Source organism: Pavona decussata, unplaced genomic scaffold, assembly GCF_977016875.1.
Source record: "Pavona decussata unplaced genomic scaffold, jaPavDecu1.1 SCAFFOLD_93, whole genome shotgun sequence".
Taxonomy (NCBI): domain Eukaryota; kingdom Metazoa; phylum Cnidaria; class Anthozoa; order Scleractinia; family Agariciidae; genus Pavona; species Pavona decussata.
Window position 1 is genome coordinate 1,538,912 of NW_028145510.1, and position 17,667 is coordinate 1,556,578.

The 17,667-nt window shown below is 38.6% G+C and overlaps 1 protein-coding gene across 1 annotated transcript; it reads right to left on the bottom strand.

Moving 5' to 3' along the window:
• Positions 1-1,879: 1,879 nt before the first annotated feature.
• LOC146473526 (transmembrane protein 161B-like) lies at positions 1,880-17,658 on the bottom strand. The gene is made up of 12 exons (XM_085118179.1): positions 17,523-17,658; positions 12,944-13,047; positions 11,377-11,490; positions 11,023-11,122; positions 9,809-9,993; positions 8,881-9,032; positions 8,451-8,511; positions 8,037-8,180; positions 5,729-5,854; positions 4,899-5,073; positions 3,800-3,896; positions 1,880-2,913 (listed from the first exon to the last, which is right to left on the bottom strand). Exons 1-12 carry the CDS (start codon positions 17,523-17,525, stop codon positions 2,693-2,695), a joined length of 1,482 nt encoding a protein of 493 aa, XP_084974305.1. The 5' UTR covers positions 17,526-17,658; the 3' UTR covers positions 1,880-2,692.
• Positions 17,659-17,667: the final 9 nt, after the last annotated feature.

Below are 17,667 nucleotides of genomic sequence, written 5' to 3' on the forward strand. Positions count from 1 at the left end.
TGTATGCAACTTATTTAAGGAGCCGAGAAAAGGAAGCCTGAAAAACAAAATTCAGGATTGAACGGGATTCGAACCCATGACCAGTGCGATACTAATGCCGTGCAGGTTATCATTTTATGAGGCCTCACTAATGAAGAAATGGAGAAATAAAGACACGAGAGTAAATTTTATTTTAGTTAGGTATTCCCAATTAGTATAGGGATTTTTTTTTCCCTCAGATAAACATTTCTGCTTTGACACGGGAATAAAGTTATTTATTACATGTAAGCCCAAACGCTTTACGTCAGTTTATGCGCGGTTCAAATATACGATATTTTACTTAGTCATTCTCGTACATTAATTCTCCATTGGTTTTTCAGGAATTCACAAGATGGCCAGTCCCCAGTTAGAATGACGGCTCAGTTGGTAGAGCAGTGCTATTGAAGACTCAACTTTTTAAGGCTTTCTTTCCGAAACTGCTCAGTTTTGCTCATACTGAATGCGATCTTCTCTTCCTTAAATTGAAGGGCAAGTGTCGTCTATTTTAAAACACTTTGGAATCCCCGGAAAAAAGGTGCTTTTGGGTGCTTTCGGCTATGATGGAAGCGGATATCAACTTCAGAAATTCGGGTCACTGTTTTCAATTTCTTTCTTTACGTCCAAGATAAAATTTGTAACATCCTATTTTGCCTCATTCATTCTCTTAAAATTCACTCTTCGCCAAGTTCTATATTAGGCATGTCTTTGAGGTCGCTGGACCGAAACTTCTCCCTTTTATGTTTTTTTTATTTATAAACTCCGCCAGAGGAGAAAAAACAACATGAAGAAACCTCTGACGGGAGCTTCCGTAGCTTAAATAATGATGTTTCATACATTCACTTCCAGGTACAAAACTAAACACATGGAAGAGAACTTTACTCTTCAAAGGCGGTATAAAGCTATAAATCTACTCGGAGAACTAAGTAAAAAATTCCAATTCCACAGAATACTGCGTGAGGATGGTGAAATTTCTCACTAATGGGACAATTTTGTGACCGTAGTCAGACAGACTGTTAAACAAAGTGACCCTGGTTGCTCAGGGCTTCGAAAATCTGAACTCGACTGAAAGGGGTGAGCAACTCGCGGTAGGAGAAATAGGAATTAATTAACGAATAAAACGTTAACGTATCAACTGGATTCGAAGCTAAATTACACCAACTGAATAAAGTTAAACAACCCGAAAAAGACCTACCAATAAAGCACGCAAATGGCTTGGCTTGATTGACAAAAGAACAACTTAATTGTCACGACTGATTTTTGCTGTTTTCGATGGTGTCGCTTCTCGGGGCCAATTGGTCCACCACGGTAATTAGACTTTTTTGACTTCGAGCCTTTTATATTGCTTTCTTTATATTTCTTATAGTTTTCTCATCTTAATTTCCTGCGTGTTTACGTACTGAGCTGCAATATCTAAAATTCTCTGCAGTGTGCCTACTTTAGTTGCTGCGCATACGTTCTGCACATCTAGAGATACTCGGGATTCCTATGGGTGGTGCCTACTAATACAGGGATCTTTTTGCGCGGTTTAAAACTATGCGGAGAAAGCAGAAATTAGCAACTGAGTGCTCTTAGTATCCAAGAAGAAAACTGGGGGTAACCATGCATTTCTCAGAGATAATGAAGCTTCAATTTGGGAAAAACCGCAATACATTGCTTATATTTTACTACTTTTTAGAATAATTTGATTTAGAATAATAAAAGGACGTTTTTAATTAGCAACAAAACGAGGGCAACGCCTTGTTCCCCGTCTTAGTTCATTTTATTGATTCCTTTGGTTGGGTAATTCTTTTTGTCTTCACATCGTACATGTGGATAAGTTCTAATCCATTCCTTTTACACCTTCTAATCAAACAACGACAACAAAAACAACAAACTAAGAAGATTGCCGTTTATTTCTCGGGGCCACTGGTTGAGTTAAGGGCGATGATAGTTTGACACGTGGCAGACCACGGCAGACACGTGACTTGACGTGACGTCAAGAAAGCAACTTCGATGGCAATCTCGTTCCCAAAGTCCTTTCTTACTCACTCGGCAGGAGAGGACTCTGGGAACGAGGTTGCTTCAACGGGACAGAACATCAACTGGCAACGGTGCAGTCCATGGAAGAAAGGGATTACAAATCATGCCAGAAGGAGCGAGGAGAATATTTTCATGCTGGCAAATTTTCCCAACCAGGATCAGTTTTCATCTTCAGGGCGTTACTGAATTATGTATTCATAAATTTGAATAAGTGAATCAATTGTATGCTTTGGAGGGCATGTCTCAAAGTAAACCAGAAGCAAACAGAGAAGAAAGACTCGCGATCACGACTGAACCTGTGATTTTTATAACTGAATGCTAAGTAACATGAAGATGAGCCTCTAAAGTGTTTGTACATTAGAACTATTCACGGGCTCCACTCTCATTAGGGCCTCTGAATATTTTCTTGACCTATCATTGACTTTTGGAGCAGTAATTCGTCAGCAGCCTCGTTTGTGTCACTGTCTGCGTGAAGTCTGGGTCGGGAGTGGTGATGCACCGCACAGAGTAGAATCCCCGACCGTTGAAAGCATTACCATAGCAATATGTCACTCTCAGCCTCGTCTTCGCCCTCAATGGCCTCTCATCACGTACCGCTCACTCCACTCAAATGGCCGTCATTTTGAGTTCCCCGTCTAACCGCAGAGGCCTCGTGTCAACTTGCTTCAAACATCTTGAGATAAACGACTCCAAACAGAGAGGTGATGAGCCAAGCCGTGCAGAGCCACCACACCATGTACGACATGACACCCTGGAACAGTGCAGGGGTCAGAACTCCGCGGAGGCTAAGTGCAGCTTCTCTGGTGCTGTTGGATATCAGAGAGGAGTACTGGATGCGGGACGCGCCTAAGGGGTTGCTGTTCCAGTCTGTGCAGCCTTAAGAATGAAAACAAAGCAAATACAGTAAATAAACATCAATAAATAAACAATCAAACAAAAACTTGGCAGAATGGGCGTAACTTTAGCATCAAGAGTATCATACCATGAAACAAATGAAGGAGCGTTCTCAAGTCAAACAACAAATAAAGAAATTCTGAGCCTTCCTATCGGAGTCAGGAGGACTAAGAAGTTCCTTGTCAACCTTTAGTCACCAGTTGGAGTCCTGCCGTTGGTAGGACTCGCATTTTTTTGAGTATTTGACTTAATAAAGAACGCACGTTCGTTTACTTCACTTCATCGCCATCCTATTTATCATAAGTATCACTAGTATCGTAGCTTATTTTATCCTTAACCCTAGTGTCGACTAGTGACCAAAACTTGCCCCCAACTCAACCTCTTAATTAGGCCAAGTTACGGGACATAAAGCACGAATTCGCGTAGGAGGAGAGAGAGGAAGTCTACTCGTGGCCCATCAAGCTATCATGCACGAACACGTCTGCTATTATCTTCTTTGGTGTTGGCTACTATCAGCCTAGTAGCTAAGTTAATTACTACTGTCGGCCCCAACAACCTCAACCCCCCCCCCCCCCCCAACCCCCTCAAGGTAATAAAATGTTTTTTATTCCGTCACCGACAAGAGTTGAGTCATGACTTTTCGTACAGCGGTCGGAGATACTCTACCCACTAAGCTACACGGGGACTCGTGAGCCTGGTAAAATTAATTGATTTAGCTCGCCAATTGTGAGATGCACCCAGCATGCTGTTAGGGTTGGCAAATGTCGGGAGCGTCCCGCATGGTGTACTGTTAGTTACATAAATATCGGGGTATACCGTCCTCAAGCCAAACCAAAATGATTGCGGGTTATATGTACACTGTGCTCACCAAGTCCTCTTAGCATCAACACAGAGAAAAGAAGGAGAATGGTAGGCGCAAGATATTGAAGAGCAGCGGCTGACAGGTAATAGAATACACGGGCGACCTGTAGGGGAAACACAATTCAAAAACTCATTAATAATTCATAAGCCCATTCACCTATCAAGTGGTCGATAAAACATCACGTGCAGTGGTTTTCAAATTCGAGAAAACCTCCTCCTTATTAGTATGCGGTGTTTAATGTTTTTCTCGTATGCTAATTTCCAACGTTCACAAAAGCATCATCGTTTTGAACTCTCTTGACACACGCTTTTCCAGGAATGTTTTTGAAGCCGTTTAAAAAACTCGCAGCACGTGTTTCATCGGGTCCAAAACCACTCGTCTGCGCCTCGTGGTTTTAAGTAATAGATCAAACACGAGGAAGAGTGTTTCCTCCGATTTCCAAACACTGAGAAGTAGGTTGGAAAAACGAGGCGCAGCCGAGTTTTTTTTTTTAACCAACTTCGAGGTGTTTGGAAACAGGAGGAAACACTCTTTCGAGTGTTTGATATAGCTTCTCAAACTATTGATAATTCTTGGAGAAATTCGAAGCAAAAGTTCACAAAATTTTATAATTTTTTAAGATCACATTTTTAAACCTCCTTCACGGTAGTGATTTCCTTTGTTTTGGCTTGAGGAATTATTAATGAGTGAGAAATCTCGATAAAAAACTGCTGCTCGTGTTTAAAACATTACGTAAATCATACTTGTTGTATTCGGTTATGTGTGCTTGAACTACTTCCAATTTCAGGCAAGACAGTTTCTGCCGTTTTATAAAATCTTTAATAAAGCACCGGGGGGAGGATAACGAGTGAGAAGGTGAACCGTTAGGCGTTTGCTTATTTGTTTTTTTTTTTTAACGGACGAAGGCTGAAGATTTTCGGGCGAAACCTCAAACATCTTTTATAAGTTTTTGATAAACGTTGTGTTTTAACGTTTTTTCAAGTCAGAGTCCGACACGTTTTAGAGAAACGAGTTTATTATTCATACATGTTGACTTAGCATGAACGCAGAGAAACGACAGGCAGTCCTCTGAAAGCGGGAAAACGATAGCAAGAGTTTTTGTTACCTTTCGCTGTAGATCCACGTTGGTGATTCTCCCCGTTTCTTTCTTCATCTTCTCGATCCTTTCGTGTGCCATGTCAAGATAAGACTGAAGATGACGCCAGACAAGACTAAGCCGCAAAACACAGAAGAACAGCAACAGGATATAACGAAGGTTGTGGTAGCCCTTCTCTGTTAATCTGAAATGATATGTTCAATGGAAAATCAGTGCGGATCAATACACAGAGGTACATAAAGGCTGAGTGCGGTTCACTGGATTGAAATTGAAATTTTACTGCTTTTAGAATAATTGTTGTTTCATTATCTCTAAAAAATGCCTGGTTACCCCCAATTTTCTTTTTGCATTTCAATAGCCCTTGCTAAGTTCTGCTTTCCCCGCATAGAAATAAACCACACAAAAATACTTCCTTATTAGTAGGCACAGTCCTTAATTACATGACTGTGAAACTGTAATGGACCCGAAATATTATTAACTTTTTTTTCTTTGTAATAAACCAAAATCTTGATTTAAAACAATGATAACCATCCTCGGTCTCGTTTTATTCATTTTATATTCTGAATTGCGAGATGGCCATGAATTTTTTTTTTTGGCCATGGATTTTAGTGTTTCTGTTACATGAAGTAACTACGATTAACACCACTCTACCCTGGCAGGGAGGGGGGGGGGGGTGGTATAATAGACCAACGCAGCATTTTGTTAGGTTGTCCATCTATTTACTGACAGACACGTGGTCCTGGTATCGAGGCCTCTAACATTACGTTATATCAGACAAGACAAGAAAACCACAGACAGGGTGGACACATTGTCAGTATAAGGAACATCTTGCTACTCACATTGGATGACTTTCCTTGCTGTCGGGGTCCTGCCAAGAGCCGGCCATCAAGGGTCCTTGCACAATGGGTGTCACCCATAAAAAGATAAGAAACAAAGGAGCGAGGAAGTTTATATGCAGAAGGACCCTAAGGAACAATAAAGTAAAAAGACAAGTGAGATCAAAGTTGAAGAACACGAAATATTTTACTTGTACTAAAGGAGTGATTTTTAGGCAGCTGTATCAAAGAGTTTTTGATCCAAGCAAGTGAAAAGTGGAAGGATTTCGTGAAATTCTATCAATTATATTTTGCTTCATTTTTAAAGATATCAGGAATTTTGTTGCGTCCACGTTCTACCATTTTTTTGTAAAATTTGAGCGAGTTGAAATACACCTTTTGCCCTTCATTATCAGGAAATACATTTTCATTAGAGTCAAAAATTAAATCATTAAAGCGAATGTGTAATCATTGTATGAAAATAGACAAACGTTTTAATTTTCGATGTCGTCAATAAGGCGTTTTGCATAGGGAAGAACGTTCATTAATGCGAATATCTGTTCAATTTAATGGAAATAACAAAATTTTAAGAGAATGAACGAACATTAGACGCTTCTTAATGTTCTTATCGAGGCCCTATGCGCCACCTTGGCACCAGGGGACAAGTAAAGTAAAAGTAATGTTCTTTAACAAGGAAAAAAATTCATTACAACAGAGATACAGTTAGCGTAACAATCAAGCAAGTCTTAGCTCTATCCTTCAATCAACTCCCCATTCAAACATCGTGGTATATGTAAGTCTGCATAAACCTAAACCACGCTGCACATTTTCTAGCAATTATCGTGTTCACCTTTCTACTCTTCTCGCGGGGATCTTCAAACGCCCTAACTGTCCTTTCACGAAGCTCATTTGGGATACGGTTTCGACGAACTCTGTGCTCCATTACTGCGAAACCAGTGTGCACATGTACAGCATCGTTTTTAAATTTAAGCATCCATATAAATCCATTGGGAAATTATTCAGAAACCACGTAACTACAAATCTTTTGTAGTTGAAATTTTATTCGCGCAATTGAACGTTAACCCTAGGTTAATGAACCTTCATTCGCACTAAAGAATGTTGTTTTCGATAAAACGCTATTCTAACTGATTGGCCTTAATGAATCTTCTTTTCGATGCAAAACCCCTCCAAACTCTGCCACAAATTGAAATGTTTCATTTCCTAGTTAAACTGATTATACATTAGTTTTATTGACCAATGTTTTCGCGCTAATGAAAATTTATTTCCTGATAATGAAGGGCAAAAGGTGTAGTCGCGAAGTAGCACAAATGAAATAAAGATATATTTTCAGGTGACGTTTTCGTTTTCGTTGCCGTTGCCGTCGTCGTTGCTTAAGCTCCCTATTAAAAGACAGTTTAGACGGTGTTTAGCAAAACCACGTTCTAAACCATTTTCAATTTTGCCAGCAGTCATATCTAAACATTGTCTGCTGCTGACGGTAACAAGAAGGCTGTCATCCCAGACTACAAAACTATTTATCTACTTAAAATAAACCTCTTATAAACAGATTTGGAGGCCCACTGATTGTCTTAAGCCGCGGCCTAAGATAGACTCTGTTTAAATCACTGGCCCCTTGTGCTTGTGTCAAGCTTCTTTTACAGTTCTGTGACTTTTTACATTGCGGCAATTTAAGTGTTACTCTTAATACGAATGCATGCACTGCAATATTCACCTGATTCGTGAACTTTATCGCTAGCAATTTTTGCGAGTCTCAATTTCTACGATTTTTGTGCTGTAGATCAGTAAAGGAGAAACTAAAGCGTAAGCTTGAAGTCCTTACCTATTTTTTTTCTTTCCGTCGATTAAAGGGGAAGTATCATGCAAATTGGCTGTCATTTAAAAACCCAAACATGTTTGTTTGTCAACAGAAACAAAAATATAATTGTCTAGTTTTGTTATAAATTATCAGGCCCCCCAGTGCAATAAAACTGTCGATTACTGCCGCTGACCAGAGACAGAGTAGGTCTGTATGGAAATGTCAGGCTAATATTTTTCAAGTTCTGGCATTTTTGTTTCCAAAATGCGCTAGAACAGATCACGAGTTGTTCATTTCAAGGATTGAGTTGATTTCTTTCCTCTTGTCATTATAGAATTATTTGGCAGCTGATTGAAGGTCTTATTTCATCATTTTTAACAAAAGATACCAAAAACCACATGATACTTCCCCTTTAACTTTTGCAAAATTACGTACGCGCGAAATTGCCCAGTAAGAATGAAGTCTAATTTCTCGTAATATCAGTAAACTGATGAGAAGGGTTGTGATTTGACTTACAGCATGATGCGCGTCTCCCTGCAGTAGAACAGTGAATCCAGATACATGTTGGCAAGACGCATACCGGGAAAACTCAGAAACGCACCAAGTAGAGCTGATGCAACAGCGAGAAGGAGTTTGAACATCCACTTTGGAGCCGGGCCACTGCAAAACACAACAAATCAATCCGCGCCAATAGACATGTAATTTAAACACATTTACTTTAGCGCTAGCCTTCTAACAGTAAGGAACAAATGCACTGGTGTACATCAGTTGGGTTACAAAGTTTTGTACACTTTCAGGATCAAGGCGCAGAGCATTCTTTTCTGGATTTGTTGTTTACATGTACAGTGTATCTGGTCACTTGAATGATTTGAAACGACTTCAGCCCTTTTTTGTGTCAACGTCTGCAAATTATATGTGACTTCTACTAACCTGGAAGAAATGCCTTGCTTTTCCATGAATTCTGTAGCCTTTTCTGAGAAACTCTCATAACCTGTAATGAAACAACAACAAACAAAAGTCGAGACGGTTATGCTTTCAGCCCTTCAATTCCACTACATTAAGCTTAATTTCCCTCCAATAAAGCCAAATTAAACTCACAATGAAACAGTGTCGTGTCTTTTCCCGTCGTTTGTACCCCTACGCTTACGAAAAAAGACAACACTTCTTCATTGTGAGTTTATTTTTACTTCGTTTGAGAGAAATTAAACTTAATTTAGTCTAACCGAAGGGCTGAGAGCATAATCGCCTCTACGTTTTGTCTCGCTCAACCAATCACTCGGGACAAGGTAGAAAACATTTGCATACTTCATGCATGTTTGGGATACCTGTGCCTTATAACCGATCACGTAACATTACTTACCTTTATCAAGGCCAAAGTCCAGAAGAGACTCGTCAATCACAAGAACAGCCATGGCAACAACGAAAAAGAACAAGCCGAACGTGAGACACATGGATCGCTCGCCAGTGTCATCTCCTCTCCAATAGGCAGCCGCCAGAGAACACAGCACTTTACTGAGATTAAGTTAAGAAATACACAGCATCAAGGTCTTATTGTTAATTAATACATACAAGCATCAATTTGCTATAATAAGGTATGTTTGCTTCAAGGGGCGCAAAAAAAACCTTAGGGAGTTTAAGCAACGACGACGGCGACGACAACGACAACACCACAAAACAACAGGTTTAATGACCAAAAACAATCGCTCTGCACGTGCGTTTACATTTTGGTACATTTCTTTGCTGTCCTCTGCAAAACAACAACGTCAAATTCCAGGTGTTTTGGACAAGGTGAGCAGACGACAATGAATCAGTTTTCATTTTCTTTCTCTTGAACACCACTCCTACCAATTTGGTTCCTGGATAGTTCGCCGTTTCTGTAGAAGTTGAGCGTGTTGAAATAATCGCGAAGTAGCACAAATGAAATAAAGTTATGTTTTCAGGTGACGTTTTCGTTGCCGTCGCCTAGTAACCGCCCCCTCTCGTCACGCGTGATTCGCGCTCCGCGCTCCGGCCTCGCGCTTGCCTCCGTTCGCTTGCAAAACGCAAAAAATTAATAAATAAATACATAAATAAATAACGCCTATTCTGCAGGCTAAAACAGAGCGATGTTCTGTGACTTAATTTAACGCCACTAAATTCAGGCTCTTTTGAGCAAAACGAAATACTGGCCTAAAATTCGACGTTAGACCGTTATGCTCCCATCCCTTCAACATTACAGGCCACAGAAAATAAACACAGCAGATCATGCATCATGCAAAACCTCCTTACAGCCACTCAACAAAGGATACACTGCAAAGAAGATGACCAGGAAGTTCCACACCAGACCCAAGTTCAGCTCCTGAGTATAGATTTCAGGTAAAAAGAATGCAAAGATCTCAACCAGAACGTTGATCACAGCTGCACAGAACGAGAAGTCGATCAGCCATTTGTAGTCAACGTAAAGGAACTGAGGTAGCAGGTCAATCTCTTCAATCTGAAATGAGAAACCGACAGTCAAAAAGCTCTGCTCTTGGATTTTGATGGGTAAATTGAAATGGAAACCACCAGAAAGGTGTCAAAAAAATTGTCACAAACTATACCAAAATTTTGTAAAGTGGCAATATTATGACGCACAAACGAAACGCCGCGTCAGACTAGCCACGAACATTTCACAAGTATTTGACAATTTTTCAATTTCTTTATTGCACAGCAATTTAACAGTCAAATTTCCAAAGGGGAACAGGGAGGACAGAGTGGTGAGAGAACCCTCCCTACCCCCCCCCCCCCCCTCAGGCCCCTCGTTAGATTCCTGGATTTGATAGCATATACAGGTTGAGTTTGTTGTTGGTTCTCATCCTTGCTCCATGGGTCTCTCTCCAAGTTCTCCGATTTTCCTGCCCCCTGAGCCTTTTCAAATTTCAATTGTTCTGTAGAATACTGGAAACAGTGGACTAAACAGTCGATTTAAATGTTCTGGACTAAACAGCCATCTCAAGGGTATCGCATGTCACTGCAAATTCTTGTTTATTGTCCATTTTACAGGGAAATCTACCCTGCCTTCACCCCTCTAACCATCCCATCTAATATACAACAATTCACACTTGTTCCATCTTCACAGACAGCTACAGCTACACTGTAATTAATGTTAGTAACATCAGTTGAATATTAATGTATCTGGTTCACAACTTCAGATTGGTTAGTCATGCTAGCAATGCGATGCTAATAATGTGGTGAAGATTTGTAACACCGATTGGCATGTGTTCGAGACTTTTTTTTGTCCATTTACACAAACACATACAGTACCCCAATACAGTCAACTCTCGCCTTGCAGACACCTCGTTATAACGGACACCCCGATAATACGGACAGCAGCTAAATCTCCGGCAAAAATAGAGTACAGACGTTTGACTGAAAAAAATTCTCGCTATTACGGACTCTCACTATTAAGGACACTAACTCGCGGTCCCGAGAGTGTCCGCAATAAGGGGAGTTCACTGTAACAATAATTATTATGCCTAATTACCATGGCCTTGTCCAGCTGAACGTCAATATTACAAGGCACAGTGAATGTCTTAACATCATCAATGTTATTTCCAGCCGCTGCTGCATTGGCTTGCCTCTTCCTATAACATGTTAGAAGAGAGAAGAATAACAGTGAATCTATTTTAATTGGATGAAACGTATCATACAAATTTATTGTTAGTAAATATATAATTATTTTATTAACAGCAGGCTTGATTTCCAAAGGGTACAGTTTGTAACAGTTGACAGTGAGCCGATGTTACTGGTTACTTCATTGGTTTTAATATCTTGCACACTTAAAGTTCTTATATAAGAATAAATAAAGGGAGAAATCGTAGTCTAGTGAGGAACATACCTTGAGTCTGCAGTTGCCGCCTTTCTTCCTTTACCTTTGTTGTTTGTTGTAGCAGCATTTTTACCAATCAGTGCCTTAAGTTCCTCATCTGAGGGATGGAGATATCTGACAAGGCTGTTCCAAACAACAACAAAAAAGACATAAAAATGTTGAGTTGTCAAGAAAAGAAAATAGTCTGGTCAACATCCAAAAGGTTAGCCAGGCACGCAGAAAGATATTCCAGGTGTGTCTGTGCATGTGTGTGTGTGTGTGTGGGGGGGGGGGGGGGGGTGTTATTATCCACCTGGGTAGAGAGAGTCAAAGGAAGTCAAAGGAACCAACACTACCCAAGCTGACTGACATTAATCCATGATTGAGAGTTAACCGTGGTTTTCATCTGGGCCCTGGTTGAAAGCTTGATGCACTTCTGTAAAAACCACTTAATCCCAGCTCTAGGGAGGGATTACTTACTATTTGAAAATATGGCACACTGGTTCATCAGTGTAAAATTTTATTTCAACAATAATAATCAGGGCACGAAATTGCGCCTGATACAGTCGCCAATGCGCCTAAGTTTTCCGTGTTGGTGACCAAGATTCGAAAGTTAGTCGCCACCTTGGCGACCAGAGCCCTTTGCTTTATCCTACTTTTATGTATTGTGCAATAAAATAAAGCTCGAAAAAATCGGTGCGAATGGTGAAGTTTATTTGTAGCAAAACCGTCACGAACTCTCCGTCATTGGATAATTTAGACGCTACGTTGTATATTGTGCATTCAAATTTCCCTTTTGCTAACAGTACATATTGCGGGCTCAGAACATGACCGCATGAGACCTCTGAAAATCCAAGATGGCGGATTCCGTTGCTTGGACTTTCATAATGAAAGTGATTTAAATTTAAAACGAGCGTCGACGAGGATCGGGAAAATTTATTTCAAATATTGGTGCGCGTACAACCGGGACTGAGGATAAGGTTTTGGAATTCGCACGGGTCGTGGAAGAAACATATGCCGACAAGAAAAAGTTTTCTTGCACCTTGCCCCTCCATGGCCACGTGGGATTACCGAAAGACAAATTGGCAATGTCCCTGGTGCTAGAGGATATTCCTTAACGACAAGAAATAGCAGCTACAATTACTTCTGCTGATGGAAACTGTCTTTTCAATGTTGTTTCGTTGGTTTTGGTGGGCGTCATGAGACGAAAATGAGTCTTGCGTTTGCTCGTGGCTGTTGAGCTCATTTTGAACTGTAAATTTTGAATAATTTCCAAAAATTAAAAAAAAACTTACCATGTGATGAAATGTTGGTGATGTTCATTTTTTACTCTGACCAGAATTGTCGTTTGCTATTCTTTAGACATCAACAAAACCGTCCAGGCATTCCTAATGCTAGGAAAGCTTACGATCGATTTGATATTGTCATCCATGATAACGCATTTTCAATATTTTTTGTTTTCGTTTTGGAAAAAAATGGCTACTAACTTTTTGGACTTGGCGACCACTTTGGAATATTTAGGAGCCAAATGTCTCCTTAAGAAAAAAGTTAATTTCGTGCCCTGATAATTATTATAATGTTACATTGTATCACTTACTGCTCATTGCAGAGGATCCACCTTGCCAAAGAAATGAATGGGGAAAACTTCTGCAGCATAGTTGCCATGACAACACTCAACACGAATTGAACCCCAAACAGTGCCTTCAAGATAAAAAAGAAGAAATATTAGATCTTGATTGTTTTTTTTTTTTTTTTCGTTGTTGTTGTTGTTTTTTTAAGAATTGGAATTACAGATACTGTAAGCTCTATTTTCATTGGCACATTCAGTTCTTGAGCAAAATGCTTAAAAGTGCAAGCGACAAATGAACAGACAAAGATAAATTCAGACAAAATAATAGAATGAAAAATGAATGAAGGAATTCAAGTGGAGAGGATTGGAAAGGAATAAACAAATGAGTGGAGATTAATTTAGTGCCAGAGAATTCAAGGAACAATGAAGGAAGGAAAGAAGGAAGGGTCATTCTAATAATTCCTGAACACGTAATTATTATCTTTTCTTCCAAAACTAAAACTATATGTATCTAATAATTGTTGATAAATATATGGCATTACAATTTGGAATAAAAAAATATTAATTATTAACCACTGACAACCACAAAACCTATTTCATTTCACAGAGGGAGGCCTACGTGTATGTAAAAAGAAAAATGTTGACCGCATCTTGAAAAACTAAATTATAAAAATGCAGTGTAAAATGGTTAAGTAACTTTTAATACATGTAGCTCACACAGTTAAAAGTATTTTCTCTTAATTTTGTCTTTGCTGTTGATTAACAAGAATATTACAGCATAAATTAAACTGAAAGACTGACCTAACAATAAAAGCTTAGCTGAACCAGCTTCTTTACACCATATTGGAAAAATAATAGTCTTACTCTTCTTTTCTGGGAGTTTTACAGACCTTGTTGTAAAAAAGGACTTAACCTATATTTTCCTGATACAGACTTCATATGCTAGCTCAAGAAAATTAGTGAATAATAATTGTAAATTGATAACACCCCAGGAGACCTGAAATGATTGTTTCCACAAGATAAAATTATACTTCAGGTAGTTAAAAGATGCTAAGAGATACAAGTATGTACAACAACATCTAAAAAAAATTCCACGGTTTTGTTACCATTTGACACATCCCTTGTTAAAATGTTTAATTAAATAATAAAATTGAAACTGGAAATTGACAAATTAAAAATAGTGAAAAATGATTGTTATAGAGCACGATATTTCCCCATGGTTCAACAGACGCTAGTTAGAACTTTTAAGCTATAATTAGCACTGTACAAAAACTGATGTCTGAAAAATCAAATTGCTTTAAAAATAAAAATATATTAAACTATAAGTTCTCCATAATTTCACTTTTATACATTCAAGATGATCTTATTTAATATTGATGAAAATACAAGAAATGAAAATTTAATGAATATATGTGCAAAAAATGAAACTGTGATCAGGATACATAGTATTATATCCTCAACCCACAGTCCCACACAAAATAATCTTGTTTTTAATTCACTTGCTACCATTCATGAAATATATGGCATACGTTCTAGAGTTAACTGGACCAACTAAAACTGTTTGACTTGTCAAAAGTTTACAATAAATTTTCAGGGGTAATTTAAATACTAAAATTAATAATATAGTAATACAGAGGATAACTTAAGTGCAATTTTAATTTACGAGTTAAATCTGCAGTAAAATTGTATCAGCTGGCTAGCTCACATTTTTACAACACCTTCAACATTGCATATGTACATGAATGGTATAATAATTATTATTTGTATTATTTTTTTTTAAGCTTCACAGTGATACATGTACTTCACGTAGAGTGTTTTCCACCTGGTACAGTTCATTTACTTTGAATTATCAACATTTACCCCCTGACCACATACATACATACGCTTACACAGTAAATACATTGTACAACTTTGACCCGGTATATGTATCTCTTCACTACATTTTAAAGCACAGAATGCCATTTAAAGCACTGAATGCCATCGAAGCTGTTCTGATTTAAGGTAAGTTACTTTTCAGTTGTCTATACAGTCAAGTGTGTTCTAGATTAAAAACAAAACCCTTGATCAATTGAAAATTTCTGTTTAATATTTGGGGTTTTACATAAAACCAAACAGCTCTGCTACAATGTACATACTTAGATGAGTTCTTTGAGCCAGTGTATTTTGGGTTAGACAAAATTATAAAATTATAACAGTTACGTTTAACTGTTAACATGAAATTTACAGAATGGTTTGATCTTATTTTATTATTTTTTACACATTTCAAATCAAAAACTTGGACTCAAGACTAATGGTAGTCAACTAGCCACAAACAAGTAGAAATTCAGTTTTGGCTCGTAAGTTTTGCTCTTTCACTTGCCATTTTGGTTAGTAACAAGGGTAAAAACTGTACAACACTGCAAGGTCAAACAAAAATGGAAAATATTCACACAAATCAAGAGAAGAGAAACTACGTGTAACTGAAACAAAGATTTTTAGTGGATTTCATAGACTTCACTGCTTTAATTCAAATTTATTTTAAATTTTAAAACTTAAACTTAAATTTAAAGTTGAAACAGCTAAAAACTTAAGGAAAAAGGAAATCCAAGTACTCCTATCAGGAGTCATACCTAAGAACTTCTGATTACCAGTTTGGATGCTCTAGCACTGAGGTACAAGAGACTCATGGCAGCTGAGGCCATTAAACATTTTTTGTTTAAATAACTAAATAAATAAATAAATAAATAAATAAGTAAATAAATCAACTTTGTTTAACAAGGATAACACTTAACAGTCTGTTACGACTGACAAAGCTGTGGCCCTCAGATTCCAGATCAAATTGGAATTTGGAAATGTTGGTTTTTGAGGAGAGGGGAAAACCAGAGTACCCGTAGAAAAACCTCTCGGAGCAAGCACATATGACGCCGAGTCCGGGAATAGAACCTGGTCCACATTGGTGGGAGGCGAGTCCTCTCACCACTGCGCCATCCCTGCAGGCTTTCAACAATGTTACAACTTGAAGTCAAGCATAACATTAAAAAGCCCTCCATACTGTCTTCACCTGTTTGATAACATTGTCACAGCAATAAAATGGGGAAACTCCCGCTAATTTGAGTACTCAGTGTTAAAAAAAGGGCTAGTGATGACTGTTGATTGAATATTGAATATTAAGTGAGCACTGGAGTTACACTATTGGGGGGAACATGGTAACATGGAAAAAATAAATTAGTCGATGAAAAGTGTTTGTTGATTCCGTGGGCCGGGAATTAACAGTGCCAATTTGGAAGCTGAATTTATGTTTAAGACTTTTGCGACCTTCTGGGTTGCCAATTCATTGCTGTAGAGAAATGCCTCAGATTGCCATGTGTTTGTAGAAATGGTTACGTGCACAGTAGGCAGGTTAAAGTGTCGAGTGACTGGTTTGGATGCATCTTTGTCATTTCTTTCAACTTCTTGGAGATGTTTGCAAAATCAGTTTCCTATCTGACCGATATATAAATGTTTGCATAAAGCGTATTTAATGCAATAGATAACATTAGCGGAGGTGCATATAAAACAATCACTGATTTTAATAGATTACTTGGCATGGATCCCAACATTTTCTAGATGTTGGAAATTAAAGGGCAAATTTTGCATTGAGTGCGCATGCATTTAAACACTACCAGGTTGATTGTTGGATTTGAGTTTGCTTCTAACTAGAAAGTTGCCCAAAAAAAGTATGTTTTTATCGTGTTTGAATGAAATTAGTGGAGGTTGTGAAAAGATTGTCCCAATTTCATCAACTTTTCAGGAGTCCTCTTAGACAAACCAGGTACAGTATTTCTTCAAAGAGCATGGTACTAGTCTGTATAATGTGTGAACTCTCCCAGGGTATCCCAAAGTCTCCTGGGTATGAAATGAATCACCTGGTCTCCTGTATAGTTCACTGTATCTCCCAGATGATAGTGTTTTTTGATCTCTTCTTTATTAACAATATTAGATACGTACCTAGGGTTTGACCCCAAATTTTCCAAAAACAATTTATTCCAAATTTCAATGTTGCCATTCCTTGGCTGTATTTTGTGCATCTTTCACCCAGACAGATGTTTATTGAAACTGTAGGAATTGGGGTAATGATTTGAAGGAACGTTTGTGGACGTGGACGAGGGGGGGGGGGGGGTGGGGTGATTCCTTTGGGGGAGAATCAGGTTGGGTTTATTTTGGCATGGGAAGCCGGAAGCTAGTTGATGATGAGAGATTAGCTCAAAAGAAGAAAATCTCCGGGCCCATGGTCAGTTGTTCGAAAGCCGATTAGCGATAACCCTCGATTAACTTCGTTAACCAAGGTTCTCATCTCGTTTGTTAAAAATGTTTTTAAAGCTAATTTTAAGCCATTGGCAAACAAAAGTCTAAGTGGAAACCGGCGTAAAAAAACACATCTATAATTAATAAAGGCAGGAACTCAACAGCATTATTACGCGGTGTATGTCGCTTTGTGACTTGCGTTTTTCACAAGGTAGAAACGCATTATTGAGTACACGTCGTACCGACAAATCTTTCGATGATTGCACGCACGCCGGGCATTGGTTACTTTCTTCCAGAGAAGTGATTATATTTCATTTAAAACTTGCCTTAATGCTTCACTTACCATATTCTCTGCCACTGTGACTTTTCACCTGACTTCAAAGGATAAAATTTGACAATCTCCTCACCTAATATCACGACCAAAGAATTCCACCAAGCGCCATTATGAAAAACTGCCAGGCGGCAGCTTAAACCGAGTAAGCACTGGG